Source organism: Dermacentor albipictus, chromosome 1 (genome assembly GCF_038994185.2).
Source record: "Dermacentor albipictus isolate Rhodes 1998 colony chromosome 1, USDA_Dalb.pri_finalv2, whole genome shotgun sequence".
NCBI lineage: Eukaryota > Metazoa > Arthropoda > Arachnida > Ixodida > Ixodidae > Dermacentor > Dermacentor albipictus.
The window spans coordinates 499,997,118-500,012,805 of record NC_091821.1 but is presented as its reverse complement, the minus strand read 5'-3'; the positions used below and the strand labels follow the sequence as shown (position 1 = coordinate 500,012,805).

General features: G+C 46.9%; 1 protein-coding gene across 3 annotated transcripts in view; it reads left to right on the top strand.

Annotated features, from left to right (window-relative positions):
* The window catches only part of pdm3 (pou domain motif 3), a 134,160-nt gene that overhangs the window by 17,010 nt on the left and 101,462 nt on the right, over positions 1 to 15,688 (top strand). For all 3 annotated transcript variants that reach the window (XM_065441323.1, XM_065441322.1, XM_065441324.2), the window contains exons 2-3: positions 1,154 to 1,246; positions 11,088 to 11,200. In XM_065441323.1, coding sequence (XP_065297395.1) covers positions 1,159 to 1,246; positions 11,088 to 11,200 — 201 coding nt within the window. In that variant the 5' untranslated portion in view covers positions 1,154 to 1,158. The remainder of the gene's footprint in view (positions 1 to 1,153; positions 1,247 to 11,087; positions 11,201 to 15,688) is intronic.

The following is a 15,688-nucleotide window of genomic DNA, read 5'->3' as shown; positions in this document are numbered from 1 at the left end:
GCACCATCTGCGGTGGCTGGAACGCAGTATGGGAAGTCGGAGTGCTGGCCGTTGTGGCCACCGGTTTGCCTTACCTGCAGTGTGTGCGACGCGTGTGGCGTGGCGCTCTCCTTGTGCCACGACACCTTCTGTCCGACTACCAGCAGCAGCCTCTGATGGTGCATGTGCATTTCTGGAAAGGCCCATTGTTGGGCTGCTTAATGAGATACAATCAGTTTTTATGCCTCTATAGGAAAGAAATGCATGTGTGGCAGTACTGTCTGTTTGCAAGTGCCTACCTGTAAACAAGACAATGAGCAAAACGAGAACAAGGTGAAAGCAGGAGCCAACGTTTCAACAAGTGGACTTGTCTTCTTCATCTAGTACCTTCCCCGTGTTTTACTTGTAAACAAGTAATTGCACAACTCTGAAAGGATTACTTGTGGGTGCATCTTGTGGTAACACTTTGAAAGGTCAGAAATCAGATTTTGTGACTGTTATAATGAAAATAAATGTAGCAGAGCCCACCTCATGATCACTATTGACGATCACTCTGTTAGCATTGAACCAATATAGTGACACAACGTATTTGCACCATCAAAGCGAGTTATGTATGAGGGGTCTACTGCAGCAGGACTTCTCCCTCGCACTTCTCTAAGATCACTCGGCCACATTTCACGTGGCCTCTGAAATGCATGGTGCGGCGATGCATGTGAATGCTGAGAAAGTGTCATACAGCAACCGGGCTCGTCTCGTGCTTCTTTCTGGACGTGCTGTGCCATCTAGTGCCACCACCGAAAAGTGTGCACAGGTCCTCTGAGATGAGAATCGTGGCACTCCGGTGCCTGTGAACACTGAGAATTGTTCCCTCGCTTGCCGCACACTTGGTGGCACACGCTCAGTGACCCAAGTTGGCGAGAAGTTCGATGAAAAGTGGAACAAACCCACTGCATTTGTTGCACAGCCTCCTAACTAATGTGTCGGGTTCCTATTCTTGATGTCATCTAGCAGCGTTAACGAATTCGTCTTCTACATTTAGTGTTTTTTTCCATGTAGTTTTTATCCTGCCACACTACTGACGTGTTGTGAAGGCCCTTCAGTAGGAATGCTTGGCCAACCTGTCAGTTGTGACTGCCATGTGCACTCCTGGTGATTCTGACTTCTGTATGTGCAGTGGGTATGCAGTCAGCGCCTCGCCAGCTGGTGGCACTGGCGAGCCACCAAGAGGCAGCCAAGAGGCATAACGATGCTCTCCAGTCTCAGCCGGGTAAGCCCATTTCCAGTGGCCTGTGTGTGGCTCCTCGCTTTTGGTTGTCCAGTGTGGCCATAACACTGGAGACTGATCAGCAGTCTTCAAATCTTGATGTGTTGTAGCCAAAGGTTTGGCGGAGAACCAGCTGGTCAAGTGAAAACACATTTAGTAGAACAGGTCACTAACTGATGTCAAAAACACACATTCACAGTCTGCACAGATAAGGAAACTGTTAGAGCAAGATTCCTTGGAATATGTCCGATCTGTACAAATCTCGACAAACAAGGGGTTCAAACAGATTGCTTGCTTTGTACAGAGTTCAGATGTAAATGTGTATCAGTGACATCAGTCAGTGACTTGCTTTACTAATAATTCTTTGTGTGTTGTAAATGGTGGAATCCTGTTCTGAATGACCAGTGTCACACAGAGCATGACCCGAAGATTGGTATTTCAGGATGTTTTCTTGACATTAGTGGACTTGGAAGAATGAAGGAAAAAAATAAAATAAATGAAAATAAGTGAGAGACAACGGGTGCTAATGCTTCTTCTTGATTTTCTTTTTTATTGCTGCACTAATTCTGAGTTGTGCTGAGGTCAAGAAAATGTCATGGAATACCAACTTCCCTTAACCACCATCTCTGGTTTGATATTTAAGAAGGCTTACCTCAAATGCAGTTGGCAATGTCAGATACAAAAATATGAGTTTTTTTCAGTGCTTGATTAACTTCTGAATATGTCCCCACCTAATTAAACAAGCCTGTTCCTTTGTCTTGAAAATTTCCTTAATTAAACCAGCTGTGAGGGCACATTGTGTGGTCTAAATGATGAGCGACAAAAACATCACTTTGTTATAGAAGCCCTGTGTTCAAATATTAGTGCAAGCTTAGCAGTTCACTTGGCTTTAGCTTTTACTTCCTACGGCTTTCCCATGCACACTTCATTGTAAAAAATGTTCTTTACTAGGGTTATGCAAATATCTGCTTCTTTCGAATAATGTATTGAATAATATTGAAGAAGTAGATTTATTACTTGAAGTGAACAAGGATCATTCGATTTTTCCAGATGCTTCTAAATTTTTCAGTGTTATCAAATAGAAAGAGGTCACTGTTTTGCACAAAAGCTGAAGCATTGATAGTGATAGTAGCAAAGTATTCGACAACTGCACGAAATAAGCTTCCTAGTTTAATCAGCCTTAAAAATTGCTGTAAACATTTGCTTACTGATTAAATGACCGAGCACAGTGTCACGACCGTGAACACTTACTGTAACAAAAGCACCATGATGAAGGACACCGGCTTGGAGGAACAAACGATTTGAGCTGCCTATCACTTTAACATCTGTTTTCCACTTGAGAATACATGACCACCAACACTAGGCGTCAGAAATACAGTGCACGTGAAGCGACTAGCCATCTCAGCTCGTCATCCCGCCACAGATTACCTCCAAGATGCGGCACATGGCTTGTGCGTGTGCTCAGTCATGCGGACAGCCAAACGCAGCCAAGGCCAGGCTAGAGGAAGAGATGCACGCATACCTGCAAGTGGCACACGGGGCGCAATCTTAATGCACTTGGACTATATATGGAATGTCACAGCAACACTGGCAAAGATTCGCCTGGAGTGCCCATATACTACTTGCTATTGCAATATGGCATAACGCATGGTATAGTTTGTCACAATGGCCACCCAGTTGTTGCCCGGGGATGAAGTTGGAAGTGGGCCAAGGAAGTCCAGGCCGACGTGGAAAAATGGCTCACTGGGATATCTGTCGGCTGAAGGTGCCCAATGGGAGACAATAGAGGCTTCTTGCGGCGTTGGCAAAGTTCGCAGGCAGCGACGTAGCTTCGAACAGAGTGATGTAGTCCAGGCCAGAAAAATCACCTGCGCACATGGTCATACGTACAGGAGACACCCAAATGACCAGTGGTGGGCACATCATGTAGCTGTGAGAGAATTGTTGAGCGCAGATGCTGAGGAATGATGAGAAGCAGTTCAGCACTATGTGGATTCATATTGCATCTGTATAAGGTCCCGTCCTGGAGAACAACCATATGGAGGGAAACGTCCTGTTGCTCCAAGGTAAGGCGTTCGATGATGGATCCCGAATATGGGTCACGACGCTGCTTGTCGGAGATCGACAAAACGCAGGTATCGGTTTTGGTGCGATCGGGAGGGTCAACAGAATAGCGGGAGAGGCAGTCGGCATCCTTATCTGGCCGCCCAGATTTGTAGGACACTGAAAAGGTGCACTCTTTCAGGCATAAAGCCTAGCGGCCAAGACGGCCTGTTGGGTCTCTGAGTGAGGATAGCCAACATAAGGCATGATCTGTCACGACGGTGAAATGTTGACCGAACAGGTAAGGGCGGAACTTAGCAATGGACCAAACAAGGGCCAAGCATTCATGTTCTGTTATGGAGTAGTTGCGCTCTGGTTCTGAAAGAAGACGGCTAGCACATGCGATCACGCGATTGGTGTCCCGCTGTCTTTGGGATAAGATAGCGCCAATGCCATGGCCGCTTGCATCAGTGTGAACTTCTGTGTAGGCACGCAGATCAAAATGACCCAATACAGATGGATTGATAAGGTGACTGATAAGTGTTGAAAATGCTGCAGCCTGGTCGGGTCCCCAAGGAAGAGTGGTGTCCTTTTTGAGGAGGTCCGTGAGAGGACGAGCGATTTCGGCAAAGTTCTGGATAAAACGCCGAAAATAGGAACACAGCCCTAGGAAACTTCGGACATTGTTAGAAGAACGTGGAAGTGGAAACTCACCAATAGCACAAACTTTATCAGGATCAGGCTGGATGCCAGCAGCGTCAACCAAATGACCAAGTATTCATATTTGGTGGTGGCCGAAATGGCATTCTGTAGAATTGAGTTGTAGGCCAGCTCATCGAAAAACAGCAAGGATAGCCGAGAGTCGGTAGAGGGGGCTCTCAAATGCCGGTGAAAAAACAGTGACGTCATCAAGGTAGCAGAGGCATGTGGTCCATTTGAATCCGCGCAGAAGAGAGTCAATCATGCACTCAAACATAGCAGGGGCATTACACAGTCCAAAAGGCATGACTTTAAATTGGTAGAGACCATCTAGGGCGACGAAGGCAGTCTTTTCACGATCTCGTTCAACCACTGTGATTTGCCTGTAGCCAGAGCGCAAATCAATTGACGAAAAATACCTGGCACCGTGTAAGCAGTCCAGCGCATCATCAATATGCAGAAGCGGATTTATGTCCTTTTTGGTCATCTTATTGGGGTGACAGTAATCAATACAAAATCTCCAGGTATTGTTCTTCTATTTAAACAAAACGACAGGTGACGCCCATGGGCTGCGGGAAGGCTCGATAATATCTTTGGAGAGCATTTTGTCCACCTCCATTTGGATCAGCTGGCGTTCCGCTGCAGACACAGGTTAGGGCTGCCGGTGTATAGGAGCGTCACCAGTGTGAATTGTATGGGTGACGACACAGGTTTGACCTAGCGTGCGATTGCCAAAATCAAAGATATCTTCATAGGACATCATAATGCGGCGAAGGGTGTCAGCAGAAGCAGGTCGTAAATCAGTAGCTATCATTGGCATAAACTTGTCATTGCATGAAGTAGGAGGGGCAGAGTCTGCACCAGTGTCGAATCGTGGTTCGGGCGTAAGAGCAGCAACTCCACAGTCTTCCAAAGGGGACAGCACAGCGAGAGATACACCCTCAGGAAGTATTTGCAGACACAAACCAAAGTTCAAAAGAGGAAGCCACACTCGATTGCTGACAAGAGTTACGAGCGAGCTTGATAGTGTCATTTGACGTGCCAGGAGGACATTGCAAAGTGGGCTCACCACGTAAAGACCATCTCGAAATTGTGGAGAACACAACATGAGGACATACGTCGCAGCATCAGGTTGCAGTTGAACAAGTTCAGTAGAACGAAGCAGGGACTTGTGGTCGTCGGTCGGGCTGGCAAAGTAATAGGGCAGTTCATCATCATCATCATCATCATCATCATCATCATCAGCCTGGTTACGCCCACTGCAGGGCAAAGGCCTCTCCCATATTTCTCCAACAACCCCGTTCATGTACTAATTGTGGCCATGCCAATTCAGTTCAAGGCATGGACAATCGGCCAGTACAGTGAACAGGACTGACACTGGACGGCCGGCAATGGTAACACATGCAGCGCTGTCAGGATTGGGGGCTCAATCCCATCGCTCGTAACCCGTTGTCAAGATTGGAGTCGGGCATGAATTGGAAGGTAGCTGGCCCATGCCGTCGTCCAACTTATCCACACTGAGGATGTTGATGAAGGGAAGGATTGCTTCTCATCGAGAACGAGGAATATGGGTTTATTTACAGTATCCTACATTAGTCTAATATGACTTCTTGAGAGAGAGTGTATCAGTCTAACATGACTGCTTGAGAGAGTTTGTCCTGATCAGCCGCACAACAGCGGTTTTTAAACACTTCGTGTTCCCTAGACCCCTAGGTGAGGCAAAACGTTTGACGTCATCGTAAACAAGCCGCCTCTCCGCGGCACGGTTTACACATGCATGTACGCACTTTCACTGCACTCAGAGCTGACCTTCGCAATGCGGCCGTCGTGTTGTCCATTGTCCTGCGTCCCCGTAGCCAGGTGGTCACGCCTGACCCCAGCCGGCACCTCTAAATTCCAGAGTGGACCTTGCACAGTGGCCTTCGCTGCTGCCTATTGTCTGGCGCCTTGGTCAGTGCGTGGGAAGGGTTCTCAGTAGACGTTCCCACGGGCTCAGTAACAATAGTTGATCCGCCGAGCCCGTTTAGTCACAATGGCGACGAGGCTAGAGCGTAACGGTGGCGTTCCGAGACAAGGTTGTCCACTGCTGTCACAACTGGTTGGCAAAACTTGCATCTCAGCAGGCCGTTCTTAACAGCGTACATTCCCATCAGGGTTGTTGTACGGCCATTAGCTACTCAGACAGCAGGCGACTCGGCAGGTGTCAGGACTTTATGGAGACGACTGCGAAGATCTGAGCGCCAGTATCAATGAGGGCTTGAACGGGTACATCATCAACAAACATTTCAACAAGGTTTGGTCGAGCAGCAAGGGTCAGCAGAGCTTTTGTAGTCCGAGCCGTCAATGCGGCCCGCGTAGAACGGGGACGAGGGACGTTGCGGTGTAGACGAACGGGACTGACAACGTTGCGGCGAGGGCGAGCGGCTAGAGGTGTTTCCCCAAGAGGGAAGGCTGGCATGGTATGGTTCAGAAAGGGGTGACAGAGGCTGAAGGTCTCGGTCGAAGCGACAATCAGCATATAGTTGAGGCGAGGAGTACCAGCGGCTACTACGGCAGTGGCGGGAGATGCGACCGACCCTAGAGCAAGCAAAGCAAATTTGCCTGTCATCCGGTGTTCACCACTCGGGTTCCAATATTGATTCGGAAACGACTGTCGAGGTGCAGCAGAGGCAATGACAGGAGCGGTAGGGGTAGGACGTGGGCAAACGGCAGACTGGATGTCCGTGCTTGTAATTTCTTGGCGGACAACAGCTTGAATGAGCGAAATGGTCATGTTGTCATGCGTATGGGGGCAGTGAGAACTTGGAGCCAAAGCCTCAAGTTCGCGATGGATGACATTTGTCAAGCATAGCGTTGTAGGCAGACGTGATGCCTGAGGGTCGTTATGTGACGCTGGAGGGTCGTTGCAGGAGGAAATGGCAACCGTATTCGGAAGTTGGTCAAAGCATTGTACGATGCATTCGCTCTTCACTTACTCGAAATTCCGGCGTTCCGTAATGATGGACTCAACCGTTGAGCAGTTTCTGCAAAGCAGGAGGCTGATGCATTTCAAGATGTGTCCAACCTTATCAGCCTCCAGCATGTCTGCGTCCGCTTTACGGCAGAGAGCCAGAACATCTTCAATATATGTGACGTACGATTCAGTTGATGTCTGGGCATGAGACGCTAGCTCTTGCTTGGCCTCCATTTGACGTCCCAGAGGTCTTCCAAAAAGGTTGCATAGCTTTTCCTTGCAAGAGTCCCAGCTTCTAATGTCAGCTTCATGCGTCTCAAGCCATACCTTCGCAGTTCCTCCCAAGTAAAAGATTACATTAGTCAGCAAAAGTGTCGCATCCCATTTGTTGCGCATACCAACGTGCTCATACGACATCAGCGACTCTTCGACGTTGACCTTGCCAGTGCCGATGAAGATTCCCGAGTCACGTAACTGAGTTAGCACTACTTCCGCAGGTTTCTAAGCAGCGGAGGAAGCGTCAGTTGCCATAACAGCAGAAGCGATGTGACGCCCGCTGCGAAGATCCAAGGTCGGCTTGTGGCGAGAGTACCCTGCACCTCCACCAAAATGTTATGGGGAGAAAATATATTTATTTACAATATATAAAGTTACAAGGTTGTAGCTCAGTAGCCAGGGTAACACCATCTACCAATCCTCGAGACACTCCAACCTCCTCTTCACCTCCCAACGTCTTTTTGTCCACAGAGGCACAAACTCGTACGTGACAATATGTATAAACAGTATAATTGCTGTTGATTGCGAAGCAAGCAAAACATGATTAGGCAATAGCATGGGGTCGTATACGAATGGAGCCTAGTGTGCTGCATGGCAAGAAGTCTGTGGCTTTCTGCAATCACAGGTTTTACCATGTGGGAGCTGTCCGTCTGTGTGGCAACAGACAGTGGACAAGGAAAGTGAGACTCTTTTCCACTGTTGCACACCAGTAACTGCAAGCCAAATTATAAGTGAATGGTGAACGTTCCTCACTTGCTCAAACAGTGGCAAACTGCAGGGAGCAGTTCTTCCTGTACAATGTTGTGCTGCCTGTTCTTAACTGTGAACTCGGAATACCTGAAAGGCTTCACATGTTTTAGCATTAAGTCTAAATAGCATCACCTTGCGCAAACAGTGAGAGAAAACTAAGCTCTCAATTTTTAGTAACACCCATGTGAAGCCAACAGACAAGGACGCTAACAAAAGCATTGTATTGTGTAAACTTACCGTTATTGATATTTTATTTATTGAGTTGTAGAATCAAACATACATAAAGGCAAAATTTTCAATAAATGTCATATTCTTCAGATGGGAAATGAAAGTGTAAGAAAACAGAACTTTATTATTTATGGGAGTTGAACTCACACTCCCCACCTTTTAATTTCATTTCACTTTATGAAGAACATCAATTTTATGGCTGATTTAACGCTAATCTGTATTTTTTTATTTATTTATTTTGTAGTGACAAATACGGGCGCCAGCAGAAGACGAAGAAGGAGAGAATGGTTGTTGGTGCTCGTTCCGCTCGGCTGTTGCCTGTTTCTGTGCATTCATATAAAACACCGAGTGCATCTAACCCTAAACAGCTACTATCAAGGCGTCATCCTCGATCCCCTTCATGATGTGTCTGATTTTATCCGTTTTGGACATAGCAGGGTTGATGCGATAGCAGATGTTGACATTATCCTCAATGTAGGATGTGAAGTTCTTGCCGGATTGCTGGGCGCAACTGCGTAAGCGCTGTTCTGTGTGGAGCTTGCAAACAGCGGGTGGGCCAAAGACTTCCGCGAAGCAGTCTTAAAGGATGACCAGTTGGAAATCCTAGTGTTAACAGCGCAAAATGTAGATGGGACACAAGACGAGAAGACGACACCACAAGCACTGACTTTCAACAAAGTCAGCGCTTGTGGTGTAGACTTCTCGTCTCGTGTCCCGTCAACGTTTTGCACTGTTAACACAAGGATGGAAAACCAACAAGCCCAAGCTGCTATTTTAGCAAAATACAGTTGGAAATACCAGCTTCGTGGTTGTGGAGCCACAGCTGAGCCACACCCGCCAGGTAAAAGTGGACATTGCTGAGTTTGTCGCTGTCATTCCACTTATTGTGGGTGCTTACTCATTCATACAAAGTGAGTCAGTCCTAAACATCGTGCTCGTCGGTGCCGTTGAAAATGACAGGGCCTCACTGTCTTAGTGCTCTGGAGCAGGCAACCCACCGGTGATGCGGTAGCATCTTGCTGTGGCACATCGGCAGGCATTGCCAAGGCTGGAGGCAGAGTCCGGGTATGGAGTTCCAGGATGAAAAATGGAACCAGCATGCTCCATCAATTCATAGTACACGCTTTGGGTTAGATGCGCTCGGTGTTTTATATGAATGCACAGAAACAGGCAACAGCTGAGCGGAATGAGCGCGAGCACCAACAACCACCACCGTCTTCTACTTCATCTTCTGCTGGTGCCTGTATTTGTGACTGCAATTTATTTATTTATTTGTTGACTTGTTTATTTGAACATACTGTTCTAGCCTTTATATAGGCTGTGGCAGGAATCGGGACATCTTATGAGATCACATACATAATTTGTGTTCACAAGATTGAAGAACGGAACTCAAGATACATATATCAGTGTGCCAGTGCTGGCCACGCCATGGCCTGCATGTCAGGCATGGTGGTGAAGCGTAGGGAAACAACTACTGGAGAAGTAAAAGGGGGAAACAGTATAATATATTACAGATTATAAAAAGATAAGAGAAGTCTGTAAAGCTTGTGATTTCTTCTACAAACCTCCCGATCACGAGCATAGTGCTGTGAATGCTACACCACGAAATACAAGAGGATAGAGAGCGCAGTTGCATAGTGCAGCTCGGCTAGGGACAACTGGAGTAAAATGCATCCTTCATAGTACCTAGATGCAGCCCCTAGATATTTCTCCCGCAACTCATGTGTGCGCACAAGAGTCAGGAAAACAGAGTATCTCTTGTGTGTCTGCACCCTTTACAAAAGGGGAAGGTGTGTTATATGCTGCAGAAAGCAAGATGGAAGCAGTAGTGTATCCTAACAGCTGCCTTGTCAAGAAACCTATCGCTGTGAATACAATTAATGTTCTAGCCTCCACATGGTCTTAGATAGCGCGATGCTTTTTTGATTTTGAATGGAGCCAAGCAAAAAAGAAAAGGGATAGACAAGAGAGAACAGAAGGGCATATGGGGGGCACTGAAACAGATGCATTCATCATCTGAGGTTTAATGAAAGATTTAGAAAGAAGCTCAGAGCCTCTGAACAGGGTCCAAGTTTTTTATCATAGCGAGCAACTGGATGTATTCTGAGCAAACAGGGCAAATAAAAATTCAGAAAGATAGGATAGAGCAGATGTGATGGGCCCAGCGTTCGTAGCTTTCTTTCTTTTTTTTTTTGCACACTATCGCGAGGTCACGCCCCAAAACACATTTTTAGTAAAAAGTCAGTAAGTAATGATGATGGTGATGACTTGTTTGGAATTTGCCTTTTTATGTTTTTATTGTACCTAGATGCCTTTCGTATTATTTTTTAAGCTATACGTTTAAACTGCCTTCTTTGATTTCAAGTCAATGGTTGGAACTTGAAAAAGCAAAAAACCCTTGATTTCCTAACGTACAGTATCAGATCTCAAAGTTATGCCTTGCCTAGAAAAGCACCTTTGATGCGTACAGTTGGCTGACCGATAAGCTTCTTGGTATATTTTTAGAAGTAGCAAGAAAAGTATGTGCATGTATAAACCTAGGTCAAATGTGGACAAGGCATTGAACTTAGCCAAAGTTCCTTGAGAACTTTTACAAGACAATTGCTGGTTAGTTTTCATGTCATTAAAAAAGTTGCTAAGGCTTCAAAAGAAAGGGGGTAGTGGTCGTTAAAGTGATGAAAACTTGTTAAATTTAGTGACTTTCTCATTAAGTTATCAGTACTAGACGGGCATGTGCTGCATTTTCTGTTACTTTTTCTTTATTTGTCCCAGTTCACTTGCGATTTATGCGCAAGCACTGCAATGGAGCATAAGTATGGAGCTGTTGCATGGCTATGTATGTGGAACATTGAATAGTTACTTTTTTTTTTCACCTTTCCTCATTGCATCCTGCAGCGAATGGATTGCAGTTTATCAAGACAACCATGGGAGCCACACTCGTGGGCACAGCAGGAGGGCAACCATCAATCTTCAGTGTTGCTGGCATCGCACCACCAAATACATCTGTGGTCAGTGAGCATGCCTCACTGTTTCTTCACTCTCTGCCTATAGTTATCATACACCGACATGAGTTGGCCCCTTTTTCTGGTGTCAGAGACTTGAAATTGGAGCCGTGTACTAATGCAAGGGCTGGCCCAGACTTGGGTACCTAATTGAAACTCTGAAATTCCAGCTTGCACCCATACATTTCTGTAGGCCAACACTTTCATTATTTCAGTAATTAATTATTATGTTCAGTGTGTAATGAAAAACAAACACAAAAACGTGATGATGATGGCAGCTGTCCTCGTCTTCTTTTTGTGTGTCTCCCTTTACGTGCTGGTTGTAATAACACAGAACCAACTGGCACAAAGCCACACCCTGCTGATTCGATTCTGAAATTAGTCCTCACCGGTTAATCCAAATGTGCCTAGTCAGAATGCATGCAACTTACCCCAATGGTGACCTTAGTGGTGACCCTATTGGCCGAAGCGTCTGTCTCGGAGGTGTTTCGGCTCAGTGAATGCATCAAAGATACATTATCTCTTGTGAAAATGCTGATCTTCGGCATGCCTTTGGCAGATTTCGAAGTTAAAGTGACAGTTCAGAAGCAATGATTATAAATTAGTATTTGCCAGGCTATTGCATGCGGTTCTTCTTAGATAATTGGACAGAAAATTGTCTGCGTGTTACAGTCAGGTGTGAAACCGAAATCACATTCTCACCGTTATCAGTGGCCTACTGTTAGAGCCAGCATCATCAAATCTTGTCATCACAAGATGGCGGTAAAACGAGTTCGCATAGGATGGTGACAGCGACGTGAGAGTTGTTGGGAGGGAAAAGAGCGTTGGGGTACGTGAGAGAGTCAAGCGTCCTTTCTACAAGTGTTGTGCCAACAGGCTTTTCTGGTGCAACTACACATGACATGAGATCTTAACTTTCTCTTGCTTAAATGTCCTGTTGGAATTTTAGAGCTGAGAACTGGTGTGTTTCGAAATCTAGACGAGGTTGAGGCACACATTGGAGAAAAACTGCAAGTTAGATCACATTCATATTGGGAAATATAGGTTAAAAAATCTGACTTGCTAAGCCTGTATGTTCTTACTTTCTGTAATGGAAATCGGTTGCGAAAGACCGCTTGTGTCGTCTTACAAGTCCTCGTCTGATACTTCATGCTCTATTTTCTAATATGTAAGGTGCTATTGGTGTCAAATGAAACGTGAACAGCAAAAAACGTGGCCGAAGCATAACTAAAGGTACAGTGCGCGCTGTCAGCCAGTCATCACCATTGACAGGTGTGCACATCCACTTTCCCCGCACTGTGTGATGATGCTCGCCCTATACTGCAGTATTTTCGCTTCTGTTTTCTTGTTAAGAATGATGTACAGCACCAAGGACAACGACTGTGAGAGACGACATACACTGTGCTGGCATCCAACAATATTTTATTGTGTTGCCACATCATGTGTATACAGTGGAACCTTGTTCATACGTTTTTCACCAGACTGAGGAAAAAAAACGTAACAGCCGGGAAAACGCAACAGTGAGGAAAGCTCCGAAAATGAATGAAAAAAGTGCAGCTTCAACTATAGACTGTTTATTTCCACAGAGTGCGCTTAGAACTGAAAAAAAGTCAAGAATGGGGGCTTGCCGTTTCTTTCGCTCGCTAGAAATCACCACACGTTTCTCAATAGCCTGGAAGGCCGCATTGCTGTTAGCGTCGCTGTGAGGTGCGACGTACCTGCTGAGGAGGTCCAGAGCCTCGACAGCTTCTCCAAAGCTAGGATTTTGCAACTCCCCGGCATCATGCGGCACGCGCTCCTCGTCATCACCACACCACGGCAATGGCAACGGACGAAGGAATATCCGCTGGAAATTTTGCCCTCTTTGGCGTAATCATGCTAACGTGCTAACAATTGTTTAGTATTGCTGCGGAGCGCGCATGTCCAAGCAGCCCGGTTGCGCGCAGCGCGGCGTGGTTTCGCGAGAAATGTAAACAAGAGAGGAGAGCTGGCCCGATAGGTGGAGCAATGCCATGAGCAACGCCAACTTCTGGCTTCCTTTTAGCTATAGCTTCACAAAGAGTGACGTCAGGGCCTCTCCTGAGTTTCCTTTCGAGTCGACCCGTCCGTGCGGGGACCGTAATCACAGTAATAATAGTGAGAGCATTTTTCACGAATGGCCACCTAGTGGCGGCCTCTCGAACTGGCATGCGGTTTCTTGCAGCCGGTTCCATAGCCAAGCCCAGCCAAGCCCGGTCAAAACTCGTCAAAAGTCAAAATGGCGGTTGAAGCGCGTTGCCTACTTTAGCCCAGGCGGGTTTGGGTTGCGACGCATCATGCGGGAACGTTTTCGCAGCTACTACATAGCAGCGGGGTTCCTTATACATTGGATCCTATGGAAGCTATCCCGGGACCGGATGAAAACGACGTAGCAGCCGAGAAAACGCAGCAGTGAGGAACGTAACAGCGGGGTTCTACTGTATATACAAGAGGGGGCACGCGCAGAAAATGCAAGGCAGTCACAAGGGGTGTTCTAACAGCAAGTCACTGTGGAATCTCGATTATAGGAATCTCATGGGGTCACGAAAAATATTTGTATTAGACGAAATTCGTATCATTGAAACAATTAAACCTACCTAAATTAAAGAGTCGGAGGTGAACTCACTCTGACACACGTACATAAAAAGCATTTACTTCTTGAAGAAAAGGTCTCTAATGTCCTTCTGCTTCTTTTTTCTTTGTCAGGTCACTTAGCAGACTTTGTTCAAATCCATAAAAACGCACGCACGTGTCGTCGCTGATTTCATCCGTGGCCATAGCACGTCTCATAACTTCGAGTGCGTGCAGCGTTTCAGCCGCCGGTGGTGGTCCTTCGCCGTCGTCCATGTCTAACACAAAAAGCGCGTCCCGAAGCACAGCAGCTACTCCGTCCAATGGCACGTGGAAAAGGAGGAAAAGCACAAAAGCAACAAAAGCACCACCGCTTCAAACTAAACTTCAACCTCTTCGCGCCCAGTCGCAGCCTCCGCGCTGTTCGGCGCCGCGTCCGCGCCTCCGCACCAAAAGAGAAAGGGAGAAATCGCGTGACTGCGTGCTGTTCTCTTTTGCAGCCGTCGGTGGGGTGGCGTTTATTAAGGCGAAGGCCTTTAACGGCTCATACTCGCGGTCGCGTCCGTCCGTGCGCTGGAATCGTGCCAACTGTGGCCTCTCCTCCGCGCAGCGGTGCAACCTCCTCCCCTCCTTAGCAACCGGCGCGCCGGTTGGGGGCGCAGCTGCGCATAGGAACCGTGACGTCACACAGTAGCGGTAGAATGAACGCGCGCATGCCTCGATGGTGGCAGCTGCACTGCGACTTCTTCGCCAGACGTCTCGTTGGAGTCAAGTGACTGAGACGCATGGTTCTGAAGTGGCCCAGTGCACGCCAAGCAGTTTGGGGAAGCGGCAGTGGACACCGGATTCCCCCAACACCAAACGGCAGAAGAAGAAGGAGTGAATGTGCATGAGACGACTGAACATGTCACCAGATGCGAAAGCAAGGGAGGCAGAACGGAAATGCCAACAGCGACTGGTTACATCGCCGGGTACCAAAGGCAGGGAAGCAGAACGAAAGCGGCAGCAGCGACAGGTGATATCTCCGAACACCAAAGCCAATGAATTGTAGCAGAGACGGCAGCACCGTCTGGCTTTCGCCAAGCACACCACTTTAGAATTTCCAAAGTGTCTTCTGTAATTTTCGTATCAACCGACGCAGGTAGAAAATTGACTCATAACAACCATTCTCTAGCACGTGGCAAAGTAATGTGGCTCGGCCGGGACTACAGCAAAATTCGTATCATCCGGAATTTCGTATTAGCCGTGATCGTATCATCGAGATTCTACTGTACTAAGAACATGGTCACTTGAAAAAAACAAACATTACTATTTATATTGTTGAGATGCATGATTTCACTAGGGGTCATTGCGATAGAGGGGGCACTAATGCAGACACTACCCAGTTTATTGATAAGATCAGCTTCTATAATTTGCCATGTGAGCTGTGTCTCTCTAAAACTTCCGTATCGTCAAAGAGGGACACACAGCCACAGTCCTGGCAATGGATGCCCAAGTGGCCTTGAACAGTGTTATAGACATTGTTATAGTGCTCTCGTTTAAGCACCTGCCTGTCTGTCCAACATATTTACTGCCGTAAAACGGGGGAATTCGGTAAACCACATTCATTGCGCATGTCACAAAATGTTTTCTGTGCCCGACAGAGCAACAACTCTGACGTGATTTAGGCACATTTACATGTTTACAGAGCCTTACCAGCTTTTCCCGGGCTGAGAAAATGACTGTGATTCCTGCACGCTGCCCAATCTTTTTTAGCCTATGGGAGACATCATGCACATACAGTAGCACTGCAAACATGCATCTTTCAACCGGCTGGTTCCTTGATTGAGTGGGCTCATCTCGTTTTGTGCGCGTCAGAAGCTGTTCCACTATGGCTGAAATTAGTAAGGCCAAAGGGTAGCTAGC